This window comes from Austrofundulus limnaeus, unplaced genomic scaffold (assembly GCF_001266775.1).
Source record: "Austrofundulus limnaeus strain Quisiro unplaced genomic scaffold, Austrofundulus_limnaeus-1.0 Scaffold684, whole genome shotgun sequence".
NCBI lineage: Eukaryota > Metazoa > Chordata > Actinopteri > Cyprinodontiformes > Rivulidae > Austrofundulus > Austrofundulus limnaeus.
The window spans coordinates 113,807-132,969 of NW_013953086.1; the positions used below are offsets into that span (position 1 = coordinate 113,807).

The 19,163-nt window shown below is 40.0% G+C and overlaps 1 protein-coding gene and 1 long non-coding RNA gene across 3 annotated transcripts in view; both read right to left on the reverse strand.

Annotated features, from left to right (window-relative positions):
- Positions 1 to 19,163, reverse strand: part of epas1b (endothelial PAS domain protein 1b) — a 100,328-nt gene that overhangs the window by 75,583 nt on the left and 5,582 nt on the right. The window contains exon 1 of one of the 2 annotated variants that reach the window (XM_014027801.1): positions 18,457 to 18,718. The exons of the other annotated variant lie outside the window; for it this stretch is intronic. Coding sequence (XP_013883255.1) covers positions 18,457 to 18,701 — 245 coding nt within the window. The 5' untranslated portion in view covers positions 18,702 to 18,718. Of the gene's footprint in view, positions 1 to 18,456; positions 18,719 to 19,163 lie in introns of those variants that run through there. 2 annotated transcript variants of the gene reach the window in all.
- LOC106531862 (uncharacterized) lies at positions 1,353 to 2,562 on the reverse strand. Its single transcript, XR_001311999.1, has 2 exons — positions 2,413 to 2,562; positions 1,353 to 2,321 (listed from the first exon to the last, which is right to left on the reverse strand). It is a non-coding gene; the product is annotated as an uncharacterized LOC106531862 (long non-coding RNA).

The following is a 19,163-nucleotide window of genomic DNA, read 5'->3' on the forward strand; positions in this document are numbered from 1 at the left end:
GAAGAAGAAGAAGAAGAAGTCTTGTGTCGGATCATTGTGTTTGATGTGTTGGTTCTGGTTCTCTGTGCTTTGTTCCCCCTGCCTGTGTGATCCTCGTGCCTCCTGTAAGTTCAGCTGTCTCTACAGCATTTTTTGTTATTTAAAATAAATTTTTGTTCAACTTTTGGAACCTGCCTGCACCCTGGATCGGTTCATGCCAAATCCTCACAGCAAGTCTGCAACTTTTGAAGTCAACCTAATGCAAGATGGCCACCACAGCTAAGCAAAACCAACACATAAAATCTCTAAATCTTAGCCCATTTTACAGATTTTAAATTTGGTGTGATATTGACTGAGTCATTCACAGAAGATAATGTACCGTAAGCACTAAACTTTCTCCAGTATTTTTGCTTAAATCTTTGGTGTAAAACCTGTGCAAGGAATGTGGGTACTATTCAGGCATGAATAAACTAAAATCAAACTCCATATTTTTTAGGAACCCTGCTGACACCAGTAAGGCAAATCTGTGACTACCTTGCTGTGAGAATTTAGCAGTTAACTCTAACAACTGTGCCGCATGCCACCCCAAAGGGTCCAGCAAACTTGATCCAAAGCCGACAAGTCAACTCCCGGTCACATGGCTGCGAGACTTTTGTTTCCCTACACGCATTTCGTCCCCATGTAGAGCTCCTCCCATTGTTGTACACGTCACAGAGCGAGTTTCTTCCCACTGGAGTCTCCACTCAAATACCCGCCACTGGGCTTCAAATCTGTCACAGATAGAACTTTTCAGCAGATGGATTCCTCTGTGCACAATATCTGTGCTCTGTCCATCCAGAAGACATTGACTGAAATAATCATACAGATGGACATACTTTCTGTCTGCCTTGGACAAATGGTTCTCAAAACTATCCAGGTTGTTTGAATTACGGCTGCACGACGTCAGAAAAACCTGCGATGTACTCGAATGATGCGTAATATTGCGTTAAAAGAACAAATACTTAAATATGCAGCGTTGAAGTCTTTCTGCTCTGGATTCAGAGCAATAAAACAACTAATAAATAATTTCCATTTCAACTCTACTTGTTTTTAAAAAGTGCAACTAGACAGCTGCTGTAGCCGTGAAACAACAAACTGCACGCAGTACGTTTCATTAATGACTTTAAAACATCTCCCTCATTGAACATTTTCTGATGCTTTAATACTGAAAAACACCACTTGATAGTTTGAAAAATAAAATAAATAAGAAAAATATCTGAAAATAAGTTGAAGAATTTAAAATAAAAGCTAACAAACCTAAATCCAACTGCATTTTCTCTTATTGCAGTTGTCCAATGTGGCTTCTCCTTTATAATGCTAACAAAACACAAACATATCAGCAGACCATTTATTGCAGTTTACCAATTCTTGCGATATGCCTATTGCACAGGATGCTATTGTGATGACAATACATTTGCGATACATTGTGTAGCCCTAGTTTGAATGCAGCCAGCTTCTAGAAGTAGAGTAGTTGGCGCAAAATGTCATCATTGTTGTATGAGCAATTTCTTTTACATCATAAAACACGCCTGCAAACCTCTGATCAATCACACAAAACTCGCCAGTCACCTATGAGATTTAGCCCTGGCCTTGGGTTGAGAAGGGGTGGGCAAAATGACACAAATTTGGTCACATAACTGCATCAACAAGAGCCCATTTTGTTGCTTCAGATGGAGTATGCAGGGCCTCCAGCCTTCTTTTAAACATGGCCATGCTAAAAAAAAAAAAAACATGATGAAAAAAATATGTGAACCTAAAACAGTAACATGTTTCAACTTAAAACCCTTTGCATCAGTGGCAATCAGCACAATGTTTGCTTTCTGGCTATGAAATAGATCTTCCAAAATAAAATAAAAAGAGCTCTAACTACACAATCACACATCCATAGATCAAAGAGAAGATAGTATACAATTAACAGGAAAGGCAGAGCGCAGAAGCACCATTATCTTATCTGATAGAGCGTATGTCCCACCGTCTGCTCGGCCCTGAGCTTTAAACTCATTAACTCTCACAGACAATCACCCAAACCCCTATTACTGAGGAGACTGTAGACAACAGAGCAGACCAAAGTCAGCGCAAAGAGTTCATTTCAACCAGCTCCTGGGTGAACAAATGTGTGAGTCCGTGTATATGTGTGTATATGTGTGTGTACTGTATGTGTGTGTTTCCACTCTTTGATAGTCTGGGACCATTGTTGCCCATAGTCCCAGGAGTTTATTCCAGGATACAATACAATGGGAGTCACAAAGCTTCACCAGGCCACCAAGCATCCAGATGGACTCAATGAACCCTGTCACACAAACCTGCACACACACACACACAAACACACACACACATACCAGGGGTCAGAGGTCAGTTCAAAGGGCAACCGCTGAGGTGAAATTAGACAATTACCATTTGTTTTTCTTTTCTCATTCAGGCATTGTTTTTCTCCCTTCTGATGTTACCGTCTCTTCTTCATGTTTTGCTAAACATCCCTAAAAACAATACAAATGTAGACATTCAGAAACAAAACTCGCGTATCACCAAAATTCTAATTTAAATTGTTTCTTTAATTTGGCCTCATGGATCAAGTTGTAAAAAAGCTTTTAGTGAACAGCAACCAGCAGAACATTTGCTCCTCATTCCAGAAACGAGCAGGAACATCAAGAATAAAGGTGGATTCACACCAAACACATTTTGAGCTTCAGGAGCAGCCAGTTTACATGCAAAGTGTATGGTGGACGCGCCTCTAGGGGTCGTGCGGCGCGTCACGTACGTTTGGCGCAGCACGCAAGGAATGTGCGTGAATGAGGTGCGTTGACAGCAGCCGACGCCAGAGTTTAAAAATCTGAGCTTTCGTCGCTCGACGCATCTTGACAACCAATCAGAGAGACTCATTTTTCCACGTGATAGTTTCCTGAATGTTGCCCACTAACCTGAAACAGACGGACAGGAGATCTTTAGCTGAAATCGACCGTCTGCAGTTGGATTTTCTGGCAGGATATATCAGTACCGATGTGGGTCAGCTGCTCGGGACAAAAAACAATACGAAAAAGTCCATTAGCTGGCAGCTTTTGGAGTGGCGAAACGCACCGAACAAATTGCCTCTAAATCATCTGGTGAGTTAATTATCTGCTGTGCACAAGGTTCGCTTGCTCTTTAGTAAATCAATCAAAACCATTTTCTTTATTACCTCTGCCAAGGAGGTAATGTTTTCGGTCGCGTATGTCTGTCTGTCTGTCTGTTGGTCTAAAGGTTGGCCTGTCTGTGGACAACATTACTCAAAAAACTTGTGGACAGATTGTCATGACATTTACAACACATGTGGGTACTCGCCCAAGTAACACACCAATAAATTTTGGTGATGTTCCGGATCACGATGCGGATACAGGAATTTATTTTTCTGTTAATCCTCTCAGATCGGCAAAGCTGCGATGCTTTGACAGGGCTTCTGCAAAAAATCAGTGAGAGCATTCAATGTTCATTTGAACTGGATTACACAGCACGGACTTCAAACTTTATAAGAGTAATGTTAAAACTAGATGTGCCGTAATGTGCACATTTTTACGCATTTGGTGTGCATTTAGAGAACGTCTTCTGACCAGGAAGTGCGTGACTGCACCATGAAATCCATTTTTCCCATTTCCTCAAACACACCACATTGTCGTAGGCTTGTAAACAGATCGATGAAGAACGAGGAAGAGGAGTGCGCACAGGTGTGATGGACTTCAGACTCAGAGGTTGTTTGTTCATTTTTATTATTTAAATGAGACGAGGGGCGAGGTAATGTTTTCGGTCGCGCTGACCCACTCACTTCCAGAGTGACTGTACCTGGAAGCACTTTATAAAGAGAGTCAAACCATTACAAACTCATACAAGGGGATAAAACAGACATTTTACACGGTGAAATGTGACTGATGAAAACTTAGGAGCTTAATCCAACACTAGTTTCACGATGAATAACGTCGGGTGACGAGTCTGACTTTCTTTTATTTCCCACATTGGACTCCACAGGGAAGAAATTCTGTGCATACTGCCTGCTTAAATGTTCGCTACGTCACAACTTATTCTGCAAATGTGTTTCCATCTCTGCTTTTGTGCATTTACTCTATTACAGGATGGGGGGAATTGGACTTGGCAGAGGTTTGCACACTCCGAGTGCTTCTAGTTTTATCTTTATTTCATCCGCCGAGGACAGACTGGAAAAAAAACAAGATGCTTCTCCCTCTTCAGACGCGTGTCTGCTCTGTGTCCCAGTCTGAACATAGTGCGTCCAGCTGGAGGCGTTGGGTGTTTTTATGCTGCTCAAAATGCATTTGGTGTGAATGTAGCATAAACCAACACCTCAGTTTATTTACGAAAAGAAAAGCGAACGTTTAGGTCAAAATTTTAGGAATTTAGACTGAAAATTGGGAAAGTATTTGTGCCGAGTGAAACCACTGTCTGAAATATTTACTCAGTTTTTTAGGACTTATGGTGAGTTAAGGCTGAAGCATGTTCACGATAAGACGATGACTGTGACTCAACCTAAGAAATGAAAGGATAAACACAAAGAAAACACAACTGTGCTGAGACGTTGGTATTTTCTTTGGGCTCTTATAAAGATTTGTTATTTTCAGTAATCCCAGTTTGCAAAAAGGAATGAAAAATCAACAGTTTAATGAAAAAAAAAATAAAAACAAGTTGCAGCTCATTTTTCTTCTTGCTTCCTTTGATTAAAATTCCCATCCTTTAAAAAAACTGATCAAATCCTCTGCGGCTCAACCGCCCGCTTTGATCAAAAGCTCTGGTCATCGAGTTCTCTGGAACAGTTTTAGTCAGAAAATCCTTCAGCCAATAATTACCGTTTAACCAGTCTTTGTTTTCTATCTTCTGCATTTTTTTAGTCCTATTGTGATGCAGTTTGTGACGTCCAGAGGAATGATGGTGTGTAAATAAACCTCAGTATCTGTGTTTGGATTGTAGCTGCCGCTCAACCCGAATTTAACTAAACACAACAGTCTGACTGCAGAGGGCACCGAGTTCATTTCATCCAACCATGTGGAAATGTGTGTTGGACTATCTGAGGTTAGCCAATGACTGCTTCGGTCCGATGCTCCACTTGACACAAGAAAAGTTGGGCATTCAGAAAAGATCCACAAAACCTGAAAAGCTTTATTAAAGCGGAGTTTAACATCTTTTTAATCTTTATTCAGCAGATATAAACCGACAGGAGTGTGATAATAGATGCATGTTTATATAAATATTACTGGCAAAACTCATCACTCATTCAACACTCTGATTAGGCAAATACTGTGTGATTAAAACAAGTCAGTCACCAAAAAGGAGAGATGAAGGGTTGATGTTGGCAATAAAAAATGACAGAAATGATTTGATATTGTTGCATAAAGTCATTATAACGGTTAAAGAAAATGCTATTTGAGATTGAAATTTAACCTAACAAATTTCCATTTCTATTGAATTTAATAAAAAAAGAAAACTAAATTTCATTTTTTCAATGTTTATCAGAGATTTCTCAATATGCATTTATCCTTCCAAATAAATATACAATAAATGCAAAAAAATTTCAGAATTGCATAATTGCATTTTAGGAGTCAAATGGCTCCCAAACAGAGTATTTTATTGCTCTGATAGGTTTTAAACTATGCAAAATCTTCTTGGTGTTCCCCCTGCCCCTTGTCTTCAAGTGTCTAATTAGCCTTGAATTTGAGAGATTGTGGTTCAGATATTCCCTCACAGAACACGACATTCACACCCGAAACCAAGACATCACGAGTTGTTTCCTGATTATCCAGTGTCCTGGATAATTTACAATACACATCAACATGAAAACCATTAGTTTTATGTGCTGCAGAAACAAGAATATAATACAAAAAATGAACAACAAGACCTCAAAATGTCAGTTGCAACTACAGTAAGTACATTGTGTTTACGTATGTAAACTGACATATTGAGTTTCTTTGCAAGTTGCACACTTATTAAACTTCATTTAAATTGTGCTCAAGTAATTTTCAGTTTGTTGGTTCATTGAACGGAGAAGTGGAATACTCTGAGTTCTTATTGGGAACGTAAAAATGTAGGTCTAGGACTAAGAGGTAGAATAAAGGAACAAAATGTGATTCATTAACTGCCTCAACAAGGGATGGTGTGCATTCTACTGAACCTTTTTTTTAATAATATTAAGATTTCTCAGAAGGTGACGTGAGATGCAATATGTGTGCAGGAATGCTTAGGATGTCATTTTCTTCATGCATGCAGTTTAGAACATTTGATCAAACAGCATGGTGGTGAAGTGGTTAGAGCTGTCATCCTACAGTACGCATGGCTTTTTGGTTCCTCTGGTTTTCTCACAGAACAAAAGCAAGCATGTTAGGTTAATTTACAACACTAAGCTGTCACTGAGTATGACTATATGTAGTCGTATATAGTAGTATGGGTGGTGGTGACGGATCACATAATTTGTTTTTGTGTTTGTTTTATCTGTTAGCCAAATATCTAACGATGATAAATTAATCTTTCAGAAAATAATCATAGAACCATCTACAGCTGACAAACTGTTGAAATCACCCCAGTTCAAGATGGTTGCTCCAGAATGTCAACCTTAGCCAAGACAATTATGAGTAAAAATTTATTTTTGCAAATATTGAGCTAAAAATTGATGTGGTAGTAGCTGAGAATCCTCTCCAACACAAACTTTGAGAGCTAAGAGATCGTGCATGCAATGCAGCGAGTGCACAGGAAGTACACTTCCCGCAAACAAATGTTATTACATTGTTTTAACTTATTCATGCACAACTGGGATTAAACAGAGTTTTTGAGGACAGTATTCAAAGCAGTATCATAGCTATTTTTGGATATCCCAATAATAATTGCCCAACTTTACTTAAAACACATAAAACCTTGATCTCAAAAGACTCTCCTCTTAGTTCTGATGTGGTCTTAACCGTAGCACCATGCTCACATGCTAATAAACTGTTTTTATTGCTAAATGTTCAATGAATCTTCTGTGTTTATTGAGAAAATAAGAAGCATCTCGTAATGGCGTGTAATGTACTGTAGGTATGTGCTGCAAACAATAGATGAGCCAATCATTCAGAAATACCATTTCCACCACTGAGCTTTTGTCTCTTAAGCAAATACGCAGCGTCTCAGTGACACAGCTTTTCAACCAAAGCCAATTAGAGTTGTAGAGTTGTGTAATGAGTAAACATACTACTCTCACAACAGTCTTGTGATGAGTAAAATAACGTCTTGGTTAAATATTCTATTGTCCCTCCTGTCCACTCAGCTGCTGCTGAGATGGAATTATCACCCGTCCGTCCGGCTACAAACTAATACATAAAGCCTCACAAACAAGTCACATGTCAAACATGCTGTGACCCAACATACCACAGGTCTCTGCCACTTCAGCCTGACACACAAACCATGTCATCACAAAACAAACATGCAGAGGTCACCTTAGAAGAGCTGTGAGTAATATGCCTTCAGAAAAAAAAAACACACAATGGATACCAACAACAAAAACATAAACTCTCTGCACTCCACTTATCATCCTGAGCTGTCCCTGAAAACACAGCTTCACACCAGCTGCAGCTCCGATATCTCTTCTTGTGAGACAATGATGTAAAAGCACAGATTACATTCTTTGTTCTGCTGTGATTCACAGGCACATCTCCACCCTGCTTTTAGATCTGTGAGAATAGAATCTGAGGCCAGGTAATGCAGGTCGATGCATTATTGAACTGTTTTAAGTGATATCTGCTGTCAACATACTTGGTTTGGGTTTGTCCTAAACACATTTTTGTTTTGTCACATTACTTCACACTAAAAAAAATAATATTGCGATTTGAGTTTTGAAATGAAGTGTACAGTCAGAAGAATAAAAAGACTGCCAGGCAGGTGGTAAGGTAAGCAGAAAACACATACCTGACATTCTGATACCTCAGTGTGAGAAGTAGAGCTGTCACTCTAAACCACAGCAGGTCACATGTGTACATAGCAGACACAAGATAAACACACGCACACAGACACACACACACACACACCCTTTTACTTCCATCAAACCAACGTCTTTGTATTGACTTCCATTCATTTTTGTAACTGCACTTTCAGTATGCCTACCCCAGGCATTTTCCCTAACACTGACCATTCCTAACTCTAACCTGAACCAAAACTTAATTCACTCCAAACCATTAAACCTAACTAGTAGAACACAGTAGAGCTGCATAAAAAGTAAGGACGGGGAAAATGTCCACACTTCCAAAAAATGACCTCACTTTGTTGGTTAAAAACGTATGATGGTCCTCACTCTGTAGCCAAAACAAGTACACACATGCACACATGCACACGCACACACACACACTCTCAAAGGCCTCAACCTAAATCACTCTGAACGTAGCACTCAAGTGGATGGGCTAAAGACATGATGTTCACAAATGATCCAAATCTTTTGAACGGCTCCTTACAGTGGACAATAGGAACCGAGTTGCAGAAAGTAAAGAGCCATTTGTAGTTTTATTTTTTACTCCACGGAATATCTGTATCTTTTTTTCCTCCTTCAACACAGAGACAATGGGCCTCACGCAAAAACCGTTCGTACGAACAGATTTGTTCTTAAGTTGTGCGTACGAGTGATTTAGGAGAATTTGTGGCATTCACCAATGTTTTCTACGAACAAAATTCACGAGTGGTCCAGACCTGTGGTATATTTTACAAGCAGTCAGTCTGCTGCTATCCTGACAGATTTGCGTCCCTAATAACTTTATATTTCATTAGTTTGAAGATATTTTGTGTTGAAAATAAATTACACTCTATGATTATCTTGACAATAGGTTAATGAAAATGATTTAACACAGTTGTTTATACATTTAGCAGCTCCTTTTATTACATATCTGACGTTGCAAAAAATGACAGCTTTTCTTTTCTGGATCTCTGACAGACGGACTTCAATCTCTGAACTTGTAAAGTTCTTCTTTTTAATTTTCGCTGTCATTTTCATGAATGGACATTTCCTGGTGTCTGAGGCAGGAAACATAGCCTTATATGGTGTTTTTGGGGTGGTAATTATGTTAATCTCCTCTCGTGTGCATGAGCAGCTGGATAGAACAGGTGGAATTTACGCAGCTCATTTACACACTTTTCCTGAAGATAGAAGAGTTTGTTGAATCTGACGTGGCATGTTCGTACGAACCCTTCTTGGAAATAAAGTAAGAGAAATTTAGGATAAGAATACGAACATGTTCTTGCATGAGGCCCATTGTCTACATTCCAAAAAAATTGTTCAACAATTTCTTTTATTTTTATACGTAGTTGCAGAGTTGTAGGGAGTTTTTGAACACGCCTCAAGTTAGTTTCTATAATTCTAGGGCCTCAAACAATTTGTGCCATAAGAAGAGCTCCTATGCACAGGTTAAAATACAGCAGGGTGATTCCCAACCCTGGTCCTGGAGCAACACTGTCATGCATGTTTTAGTTGTTTCCCCGCACTTTAGCAGGTTTTCAGATTCTTCTTAACTTGTTAATCATACAAACCAGGTGTGTCAAAGCAGGAGACATCTAAAGCATGTGGGACAGTGTTCCTTAAGAACCAGAATTAGAAACCACTGTTCTAAAGCACTAAAGCTGTATTAACATGTGCACAAGAGCTCTTCTTATGGCACATATTGTTTGAGGCTACAGTTCAGAATATTCAGGTCTATGTGTTCATGCGTGGTGGGGATAGTTGTTTGCTCAGGGTGCGATTCATGCCAGAGCCTCCACTGCTCACAAGGCTCTTTACATCGGCCTTGGCACAACTCTCTCAGACTGCGCAGGATGCAGCTATTACATTTCATGTCTGCGCTAAGTTGTTTTCATGACCATGTCACGATCACACTTGTAGTCTTGGAATGGGACTGCTACTTCTTTATGAAAGCTTAGTTGTGGGGTTGGGTGATATGGCTTAAAAATGTATCACAATATAAAAATCAGTAGTCCTCACAGTTCACTTGTGCTGGGAAATCTCACATGAAGTTGATTTTCAGTGAAGTCATGCCCTGTCCACCCATGGGGACAGGGCATTTGTCCCCAAGATGCACATTCGGTTCCCACAAGGCTACCGTTTTATGGAAAATGGTTTCCACAATGTAGCAAAAATGTGCCCACACACACACGTTTGCACAGCTATCCATTTGGGGACATTACATTGACTTCCATTACATTACTACAGCCTAATGCTACGTTCACATCGAGCGCGTTTTGAGCGGCAGGAGCGGCCGATTCACATGCAAAGTCTATGAGGACGCGCCTCTAGTGGTCGTGCGTCGCGTCACGTACATTTTGGGCGGCGCGCAAGGAAGGCAGAAGGTCGCAGAGCATTTTCCGCACATGCGGTGCTGCGGAAGCCGCCGCCGCCCGAGCCGCTGCCAGAGTTCAAATATCTGAACTTTTCGCTGCTCGACGCGTCTCCCACTGAAAACTGAAACAGACGGACTGGAGATCTTTACCTGAAATCGACCGCGTGCAGTTGGATTTTCTGGCAGGATATATCAGCACCGAGTGGATCAGCTGCTCGGGACCAAAAAAAAAAGTCCGTCAGCTGGCAGCTTCTGGAGTGACGAAACTAACCAAACAAATCGCCTCTAAATCATCTGGTGAGTTAATGATCTGCTGTGCGCAACGTTCGCTTGCTTTTTAGTAAATAAATCAAAGCCATTTTCTTTTATTTTATCTTTATTCACCCGCCGAGGACACGCTCCACCCACACCTCGCTGCCGCTGCTTGTTCTGGTCTGAACACTAGTGCGTTCTTCGGTCTGAAAATAGTGCGTCCAACGAGAGGCGTTTTGCGCTTTTTGGCTGCTCAAAATGCGTTCGGTGTGAACGTAGCATAACCCTGACCACAAACCCTAAGGCTAACCTCACAGGTACCTACCTGACCCTAAAATTAACCTAAACTCAATCCACACCTTGGTCCTAAACCCAACCCCCAACCCACCAATGGCATTTAAACCAAATGGTGGGTTGGGGTTGGGTTGGTCCTAAACCCAACCCCCAACCCACCAATGGCATTTAAACCAAATGGGGACTCGACTTTTGTCCCCAAATGTAGACATTTTGTCTTAAAATTGCCCCCAAATGTCACCAGAAACAAACCCACACACACACACACACACATACAAATGTATTTTTTTTTCTGCTACCGCTGATTGCTCAGGAGGTGGTGTTGACCTCTCATCTGGTTACCTAACCTGCTCCACAGTAGCCATGTTTCCATCCAATTTTAATTTTAATTTTGAATTTTAAACAGGAAGTAAAAGTCACAAAATCACAGGGTCTAAGGTTAATGGAGAGAAGTTATCAGGAACGTACTGCTACTATCGGGAAAATTGTATTTATTCTATCATTTCAACTAGTTCAAGCGATGTTACGTGCTGTCTGGAAACATAGAGAAAGAAATGCTATTATCTTCACGTTACAGAAATAACTGAGAAGACGCCGAGAGCGGGAGGAGGGTCCTGCTGCAGTTGCTCTGGTACCGGTAACGTTCAGACAGTCGAAACAGCTGATCAGCCACGTGAGGTAAATGTTTGCTACATCAGAACTTATTTGGAAAACGTGTTTCCGTCTCTCCTTTTTTCGCGTTAACTCTTTTTCGAACCACCACAAGCAAGCGTATCAACTTTTTTTGCGAATTAGAGGAAGTTTTATTCGAATCATGCCATTTCCTTTCACCTTTTCTGATGTGATACTTCAAAATGTGCATTAAAAAAACGTTGATGGCAACACGGCTACTGAGAGGTGCTCATCTTTCAGCTTAGGCCGGCGTCACACTACAAGAAAATCAGGCCGATTGTTGCAATTCCGACCAATCTTAAGGAAGTCCAGATTATCATGATGGCTCTAAGGATAATCATAGCAGATATTCCCACTGTGGGTGGTGAGTTAAGAGTGATCTAGTCGGCTCGGAAGGACGTTGGGACCGCTCCGACCTCAAATCGGATATACGTATTCATCATGTTTGATTTTTTGGCCCGATATCACAGTGTAGTGTTCACCCGAGCTCTCAGCCTGATGAATGCGATGTATAGCCAATCAGAAAGCGAGGTGACGTAAACACGGAGGGGATTCCAGAATACAAAAAACTGTCATGACTCACCAGAAAGTCTGCTGGATGTTAAAAGTCCTATGGAATTGTTTTTCCTCTGGTAAAAATAGTCCACAAACGATCAACATTGTTTCTTCCTTGTTGCAAATGTTTATTTACTCTGAACTCACGTCTCTTTGGAGGTCACGTGAGATTTTTCCTCGGACATCTGAATTCTTGCGAGATTTCAGGAAGTCTCGCGTGATTTGATATCCGACAACATCTGACTGTTCATGAATGAAATTTCTGTCCGTGTGTGGTGTGTTGTCTCTTGCCGTGTGTTTGTACACCACACACTGTAGGACCAAACCTGGTATATCCACGATTTTTTTATCCTCATGTGTGGGCTCTATCGGTCTTTGAAAATTGGCCGACTGCTTTAAAATCTTGTAGTGTGACTCAGCCTTTAGTAGCGGTTTGTGTGGGTTTGTTCACTGTGGCGAGCCCTGCAGAAGGAAGAAGCCAAATAAATAGCAATAATAGTTTAATATATGACCTCCTTCGCTGATGTTTTCATCTTTAACTCAAGTGTAATTGCTTGTTTTTAAACCTTCAGTCAACATTTCCAAAACACTTCAAAGTAAATTAATGCAGCTGAGATAGATTTTTATTATTTTTTTATTTTGTTCTGTTGTTTAAAGCTGAAGCTCGGATCAGGGTGGTGTGACAACTGCTGTTTTTCGTACCCTCGCTCATTTTCCTTTCCCACCCTCTGGCCTTTTCAATCACTTCTCCCACTGCGTTTGCGTGTGATTAATTTGTCACTCAACGGCTGCAACCACGAGCCCAAGGCAATACATGTGCACATGCAATATCAGTGACGCAAACCAAGAGCATCTCATAATCCACCTAGAATCCTAACAAAAACAAACACAAAAAAAGAAAAGAAAAAAAAACAATAAAAGAAGACAGAAGTTCTGCTCTCAAGCATATTGTTTTTGTTCGTCTCTGCTGGCAGTAATGAGACAGTTAACGCAGGTTTCCCCTCCAGCGCTTGGTACAAAGCTTCATCATGAACAGATCTGTTGTTCTGAATTATCTGAGACATCATTTCAAGTATGCTAATGCCAGAAAATTGCTGCCATGTTCATTTATTTACACATAAACTGTAAAACGACACAGATACCAGACACAACCTATTAAAACCTGATGCAACATATGTGCATGGGTAGAAGGCTCTGCAGATTTGATTACATTTTAAAAAATAAAGTATTGGTCAAGATGTAAAATCATACAAGTCTGAACATGATTTATTAAACCTCTTAATTTTTCAATTATTTAATTTTGGGTTTCACACACACACGTGGTTTAAAACATCATTACATTTCATTTAATTTGGCACAGGACGAGTTTAGCAGGAAACAGAACTTTTAGGCCAAGATGAACTTTGTTCGCCATGACACTGCATTTCTAACTCCAGAGTTGACAGAGCTTTTACTTTTACAGCTTTTTCTATCATTTACCTTTTTTGTTGGCTTAAGTTATAGTTACAGTTTACTGTAAAACCATCTAAAATATAGTAATTAGGGTCAAAACTAAAATTGTTGAAGCTCGCTGACAAAAAATAAATCCATTTTAAAATATTTTCTGCATGTTTTTATCTATTCAGTAAATATCTCATGAACCCATTGGACAAATAATAATGAAAAATTACGAAAGTAATTACTAGCTGGATGAACATCTACAGCTTATCATCTTTTGGAGTCAAATTGGTTCAAAATTACCCCCACAGCTAATCCACCTGAACAAACTCAGTCAGATTCACAGATACTGTGCCAAACATTTGTCTGGCAATGAAAGTCATCTTCAACACACACTTCGAGTGGTAACAGACTGAGAGAGAGCTTTATTTAAAATATTGGCATGCAAGGTGACGGGTGGTAAAGAATAGGTCGACCTAAATCAGTAAACTGTTGGAGACTCAAAAAAAAAAAAAAAGAAAGAAAACATTTTCAGTTTTAGTTTCACAGAACTTTAAGTGTTTGAAACCAAATGAACAGCAAGTCATGCAGCTGCAAAACCACAACCTAAATTCTTTTTCATGGCTTAAAAAACTGGATTTTGGGCTTTTTTTCCTTTTTTGCTTACTCCTGCTCATATCACACCTGCCTTTGTCCACTGTCTTGGCAGTTGCCCCCTATATCTATGACTTGGTCATTGATATGGCCATACATATGATAGATTGACTTTGAAAATGGTTCAGATTCATCAGTTTTATTTTTAAATGAAGCATTTTTATTTGTCTGTAGTGTAGGTTTTAGATTGGGACATGCTTTCTGTCAAGAGCTCCCATGAAGCTGTCAAAATACACCTTTTGGGCTCTTGAAACTGTTTTGTCACGCAAATCATTTTGAACATGTTCAACGTTCAATTAACATAATTGTGCACCTCTACAAATTTGACACATTTGTAAAACTCTTTTGCAAATGCTGTTTGCTAGTTTACTAGTTGCCCCATCTCAGTCCATTGAGATATTAGCTTAGCCTCCGTTCGCAGTCGATGATAACCCCACTGTGTTCTCCACAACCTACATAATCTAATTTAAGTGGGGGGAATAAAGCAAAGTTCATCATTAGGTTGCTACATTTTTAGTACATACTATTGCTGCATTTACACCGAACGCGATCTGAGCGTCAGAGGCGTCAGGTTTACATGCAAAGTCTACGGTGGCCGCGCATCAAGGGGTGTTGAGAAGTGCTGTGGTGCGTCTAACATGGCATATTTTGAAGCATTTTGAGCATTTTACACACGTCAACAGCATCATTTGCAGCTCCATGCGGAGCATCAACCAATCAGAGAGACTCCTATGTGATGTAGTGGTACATTTTCCTACGGTACGCTCTCCTGAATAATGTCCACTAACCTGAGACAGATGGACAAGAGCTTTATTGCTAAAATCGAGCGCTTGTAGTTGGTATCCTGGCAGGAGATGTGCACACCGATGCAGGTCAGCAGCTCATCAAAACTGGGCTTGAGACAAAAATAGTTCTGGAAGTGAGTCTCGTCAGCTCGCAGCTCCTGGAGTGGTGAAACTCACCAAAATCAGACCTCTTCTGAATTATCTCGTGAATTAATTATGAATTGACTGCGACGTGCTCTTGCTCTCAGTAAATAAAGCGAAGCCACTTTCTTAATTTCATCTGTCATATACAGAGACCTGCAGAGGAAAACATCCAAGAGGCTCTTCCCGACATGTTGTTTATGTGCATGGGTTCCATGCACATAAATCATAGTGTAAGGTGAGCCAGAGACTGTGCCCTAAAGTTTTTGCAATCTTTGAGTTACATATTTTTAGTTTTTCACATGGTTGGCCTACACCAGAGGTCGCCAACCCTGATCTTCATGGCCCACTGTCCTGCATGTTTAGGATTTTTCCATGCTTCAACACACCTGACTGAAATGAACAAATCACTAGCTATGTTTACATGTGCAAAATTCTTTGAACGGATTGAAATGTATTCTGATTAAATAATCAGAATGTATCGTTTACATGGGCACAATCTGATCATGACGAGTGTTTACATGCACCAGGCTTTTATTCAGAGTAGAAGCACTGACACTCGCAGTTGCTAACTTTCCCTTAAAAAACCCACTGAAAAATGTTCTACTTTCATCATGAAGATAAACAAACAGCTTCTGAGCTCAGAATGGACCTGCAACAGGTTTTAATAATGGTGGAGACGTTACTGCACTCTCTGGTTCAGCTGCAGGGGACATGCAGACTTTTTTTCTTTTTTGCGAAGTGGTGCAGGCTGTGTGTCTTCTTTTTTACTGAATGAAAAATTGAGGAAAAGGTCTGTGCTGCAGCGCTGCTGTCCCTCCCTCCACAAAAGAGCAGAAACTGGCGGATGAAAGTCAGCAGACATGCGCAGTCAGGTCAGTTTTCCACAATTAGAATAAGACGATCGGATTAAGTGTGAACATGCACGTCGTTCAGATTATCAATCAGCATAAACCACCTCTCTCATTCCGATTACAAATTCATTCGGATCGACCTGAATTGGGTCAGAATAATCTGAACGGGCTGTTTACATGACACATTTTTATTCCGAATGGCCATTTAATCCAATTACTTGTCCATGTAAACGTAGCTATTGACGGCTTATGCTAATCTTGATAACATTCTGAGTAGGCAAGTCAATTTTCGGAATCACATGTGCTGAAGCAGCTAAAACATGCAGGACAGTAGCTATGTTTACATCCACAAATTTTTTTGATCAGATTGAAATGTATTCGGATTAAATAATCCGAATGTGCTGTTTACATGGACACAGTCCGATCATGACAAGTGTTTACATGCACAGGACTTTTATTCAGAATAAAAGGCCGGACATGCGCAGTGTTGTAAACTGTCAGCTCTACTTTCGTGTTACAAACGTAAACAACGCTCTTCTGTGTGCTCAGGACGGACCCGTGTCAGCTTTTAATAATGGTAGAGACGTCGTTACTCCCCGGTTGAGCTGCAGATGAAGCAATACGTTTTTTTTTTTTTTTTTTTTGCGAAGCAACTTCTGCTGTTTGTCTCCTTTTTTATATTTTAAGTGAGCGAGGAGGAAAAGTTCTGCGCAGCACAGCGCAGCTGCTGCCCCGCCTCCTCTAAAGAGCAGAACCGGGTGGATGAAAGGCTTATTTAAAATAAAATATATATATATTTATTTAAAAGCCCTGCGCATTCAGGTTAGTTTTCCTCAATCAGAATAAGAAGATCCGATTGTTTACATGCACGTCATTCCGATTAACAATCGGCACAACCCACCCCTTTCATTCAGATTAAAAATTCATTCGGATCGAGCTGAATCGAATCAGAATAATGCGAATGGCTGTTTACAAGACACATTTTTATTCCGAACGGCCGTTTAATCCGATTACTTATGTCCATGTAAACGTAGCTATTGGCACATGAGTACAAGTGTTGGAGACCTCTGATCTACACCATCTGAATTTAACTACTGCACATCATTTTTTTTACAAAACCAGACGTTACCTCCTGACATCTGAAAGTACATTCAGTTTGATCCAACACCCAGTTTTGCCCTGACTCCACATTTCAATTCTGTTCAGGTTTTAAGTGAGTGGTCACACTTGCCTGCCAACTCATAATACTGAAGAGAAAACAGCTCCTGACTTTGAATGTTCATGTGATCGTTGTGATAACAAGGCAAGAAGAAACAGATCCAAGAAAGAAAGAAGATTTCAGGGTTTTTGTGGTGTATGTGCCCCTTAAGCTTTAGCACAGCTCTCCATGGATTGCACCTCTTCTGCTTTGTAACTAAAAATGTTCTAATGACTTGTTGTAGTTTCTATCACTCTCACCTGAACTTATGACCACACCTTTCTCTTAAAGGAACAGTGCACTTGTTTGAAGATGGGTATCTTTCTTGGAAGGAGTGAATGTGAGATTTGGTGTGTAAGAAGAAAGCTTAAAAACAACTGAAACTCGATCACACTTGAGTTATGGGTATTTGTGGAAATTTCCTAATAAAATCAATTATTGACAGTAGATTTCAGTCATGCAGATCAGTTTTGTGAACACATCTCCTCTCACCCTCCTCACCCAACGCAACAAAGACAGAGCTGATCATGTACTTGTGTTTCTCTGATGGCAAAATATTTCAGTGACCACTGAACAAATTTTAATGGAACCCTCAGAACGTAATCGTAGATGAATATCTACAACTGGTTCACTTTTGGAGTTACCTCAGTTCAAAATGACTACCACAGCTAGTCAATCTTAGCAAACACAAAGTTAGCTTTTTATTTATTTATTTATTTATTTATTTATTTATTTATTTATTTATTTATTTATTTATTTATTTCCCATTATTTAACCAGGCAAGTCCTGTTGAGATCTCAGATCTCTTTTTCAAGGGAGGTCTGGGCCTGAAGACAAACTATTGTACATGTTTTTAGATTTAACTTGATGAACTGTACAGAGAGATATGTTTTGGCTTGGTAGTAGCTGAAATTCATCCTGTCTGTTAGCAAAATATCTCGTGAACCAGTGACATATATGTCAACATCTTTGGACATTCACCTGTATACTGACCTTCAGAAATAGGTAAATTTCACAAATTTATATAGTACTCTCACACAATACAATGGTTAAGGTTGGAGGGGGTGTCTGCAATGAGTGGGGGGCTGGAAACCTCTGGCAGAGCAGGTGCAGTCAGGTAAGGGGGGGGGGGGTCTTTCTTACAGGCTGACTCTGAGATATAACAATTTTAAAGCTGAGTTTTTGATAGACAAAATCTGTTAATGTAGTTATTAAACTAAAATTATGTGATTGTAGCTGAGAATAAACAAAAAGGTTGTCGGTGCAGCTCAAAAACTCACAGTATTTTCCAATACAAGGCAGGGACGAGGAAGACTGAGGACAGGTATGAAACACAATGATCCGACCAGACACAAATCACAAGACCCAGAATATAAAGCAAACAAATTAAGAGTAAAAGAGAAACACCTGGGAAGACACAAGAGGAATCAGGTGTGCGTGGGCGGGGCTGGAGGTAAAACAGCAGAGAGAGGAAAACACGAGAACAGAAAAACACTAAGAAAATAAAGACAAAAACACAGATCATGTCAACTACTTCACATTCACTTATAAAGTAACTGGAAAAAATGTTTTAGATTTACTCAATTCAGTTGAGTTGTTGACATAATTTATCTAAGTAAATCAACAATGTTTGATTTTTTGAGCGTTTTTACATAATTAATTTATGTATTTTTGAGGTTGTTTTAATGTTAAATAAAACATGAAGCTTTACAATATGAATATAGCTGAGGGTTTGAAAAAGCCAGCAATTTGCCCACACCCATACCGCACACATATACACTACCACACACGCACACCTTTCCTTGCTTACAGTGAGTCTTCCTGAAGCGGTGGCGCCTGGTCGAACACAAACACAGAGCAACAATACAGTACAGCCTAATCTGTGATCCTGAAGAACATAGAGTTCTGGAAACGTAGCCAAACATATGTACACACACACACACACACACACACACACACACACACACACACACACACACACACACAC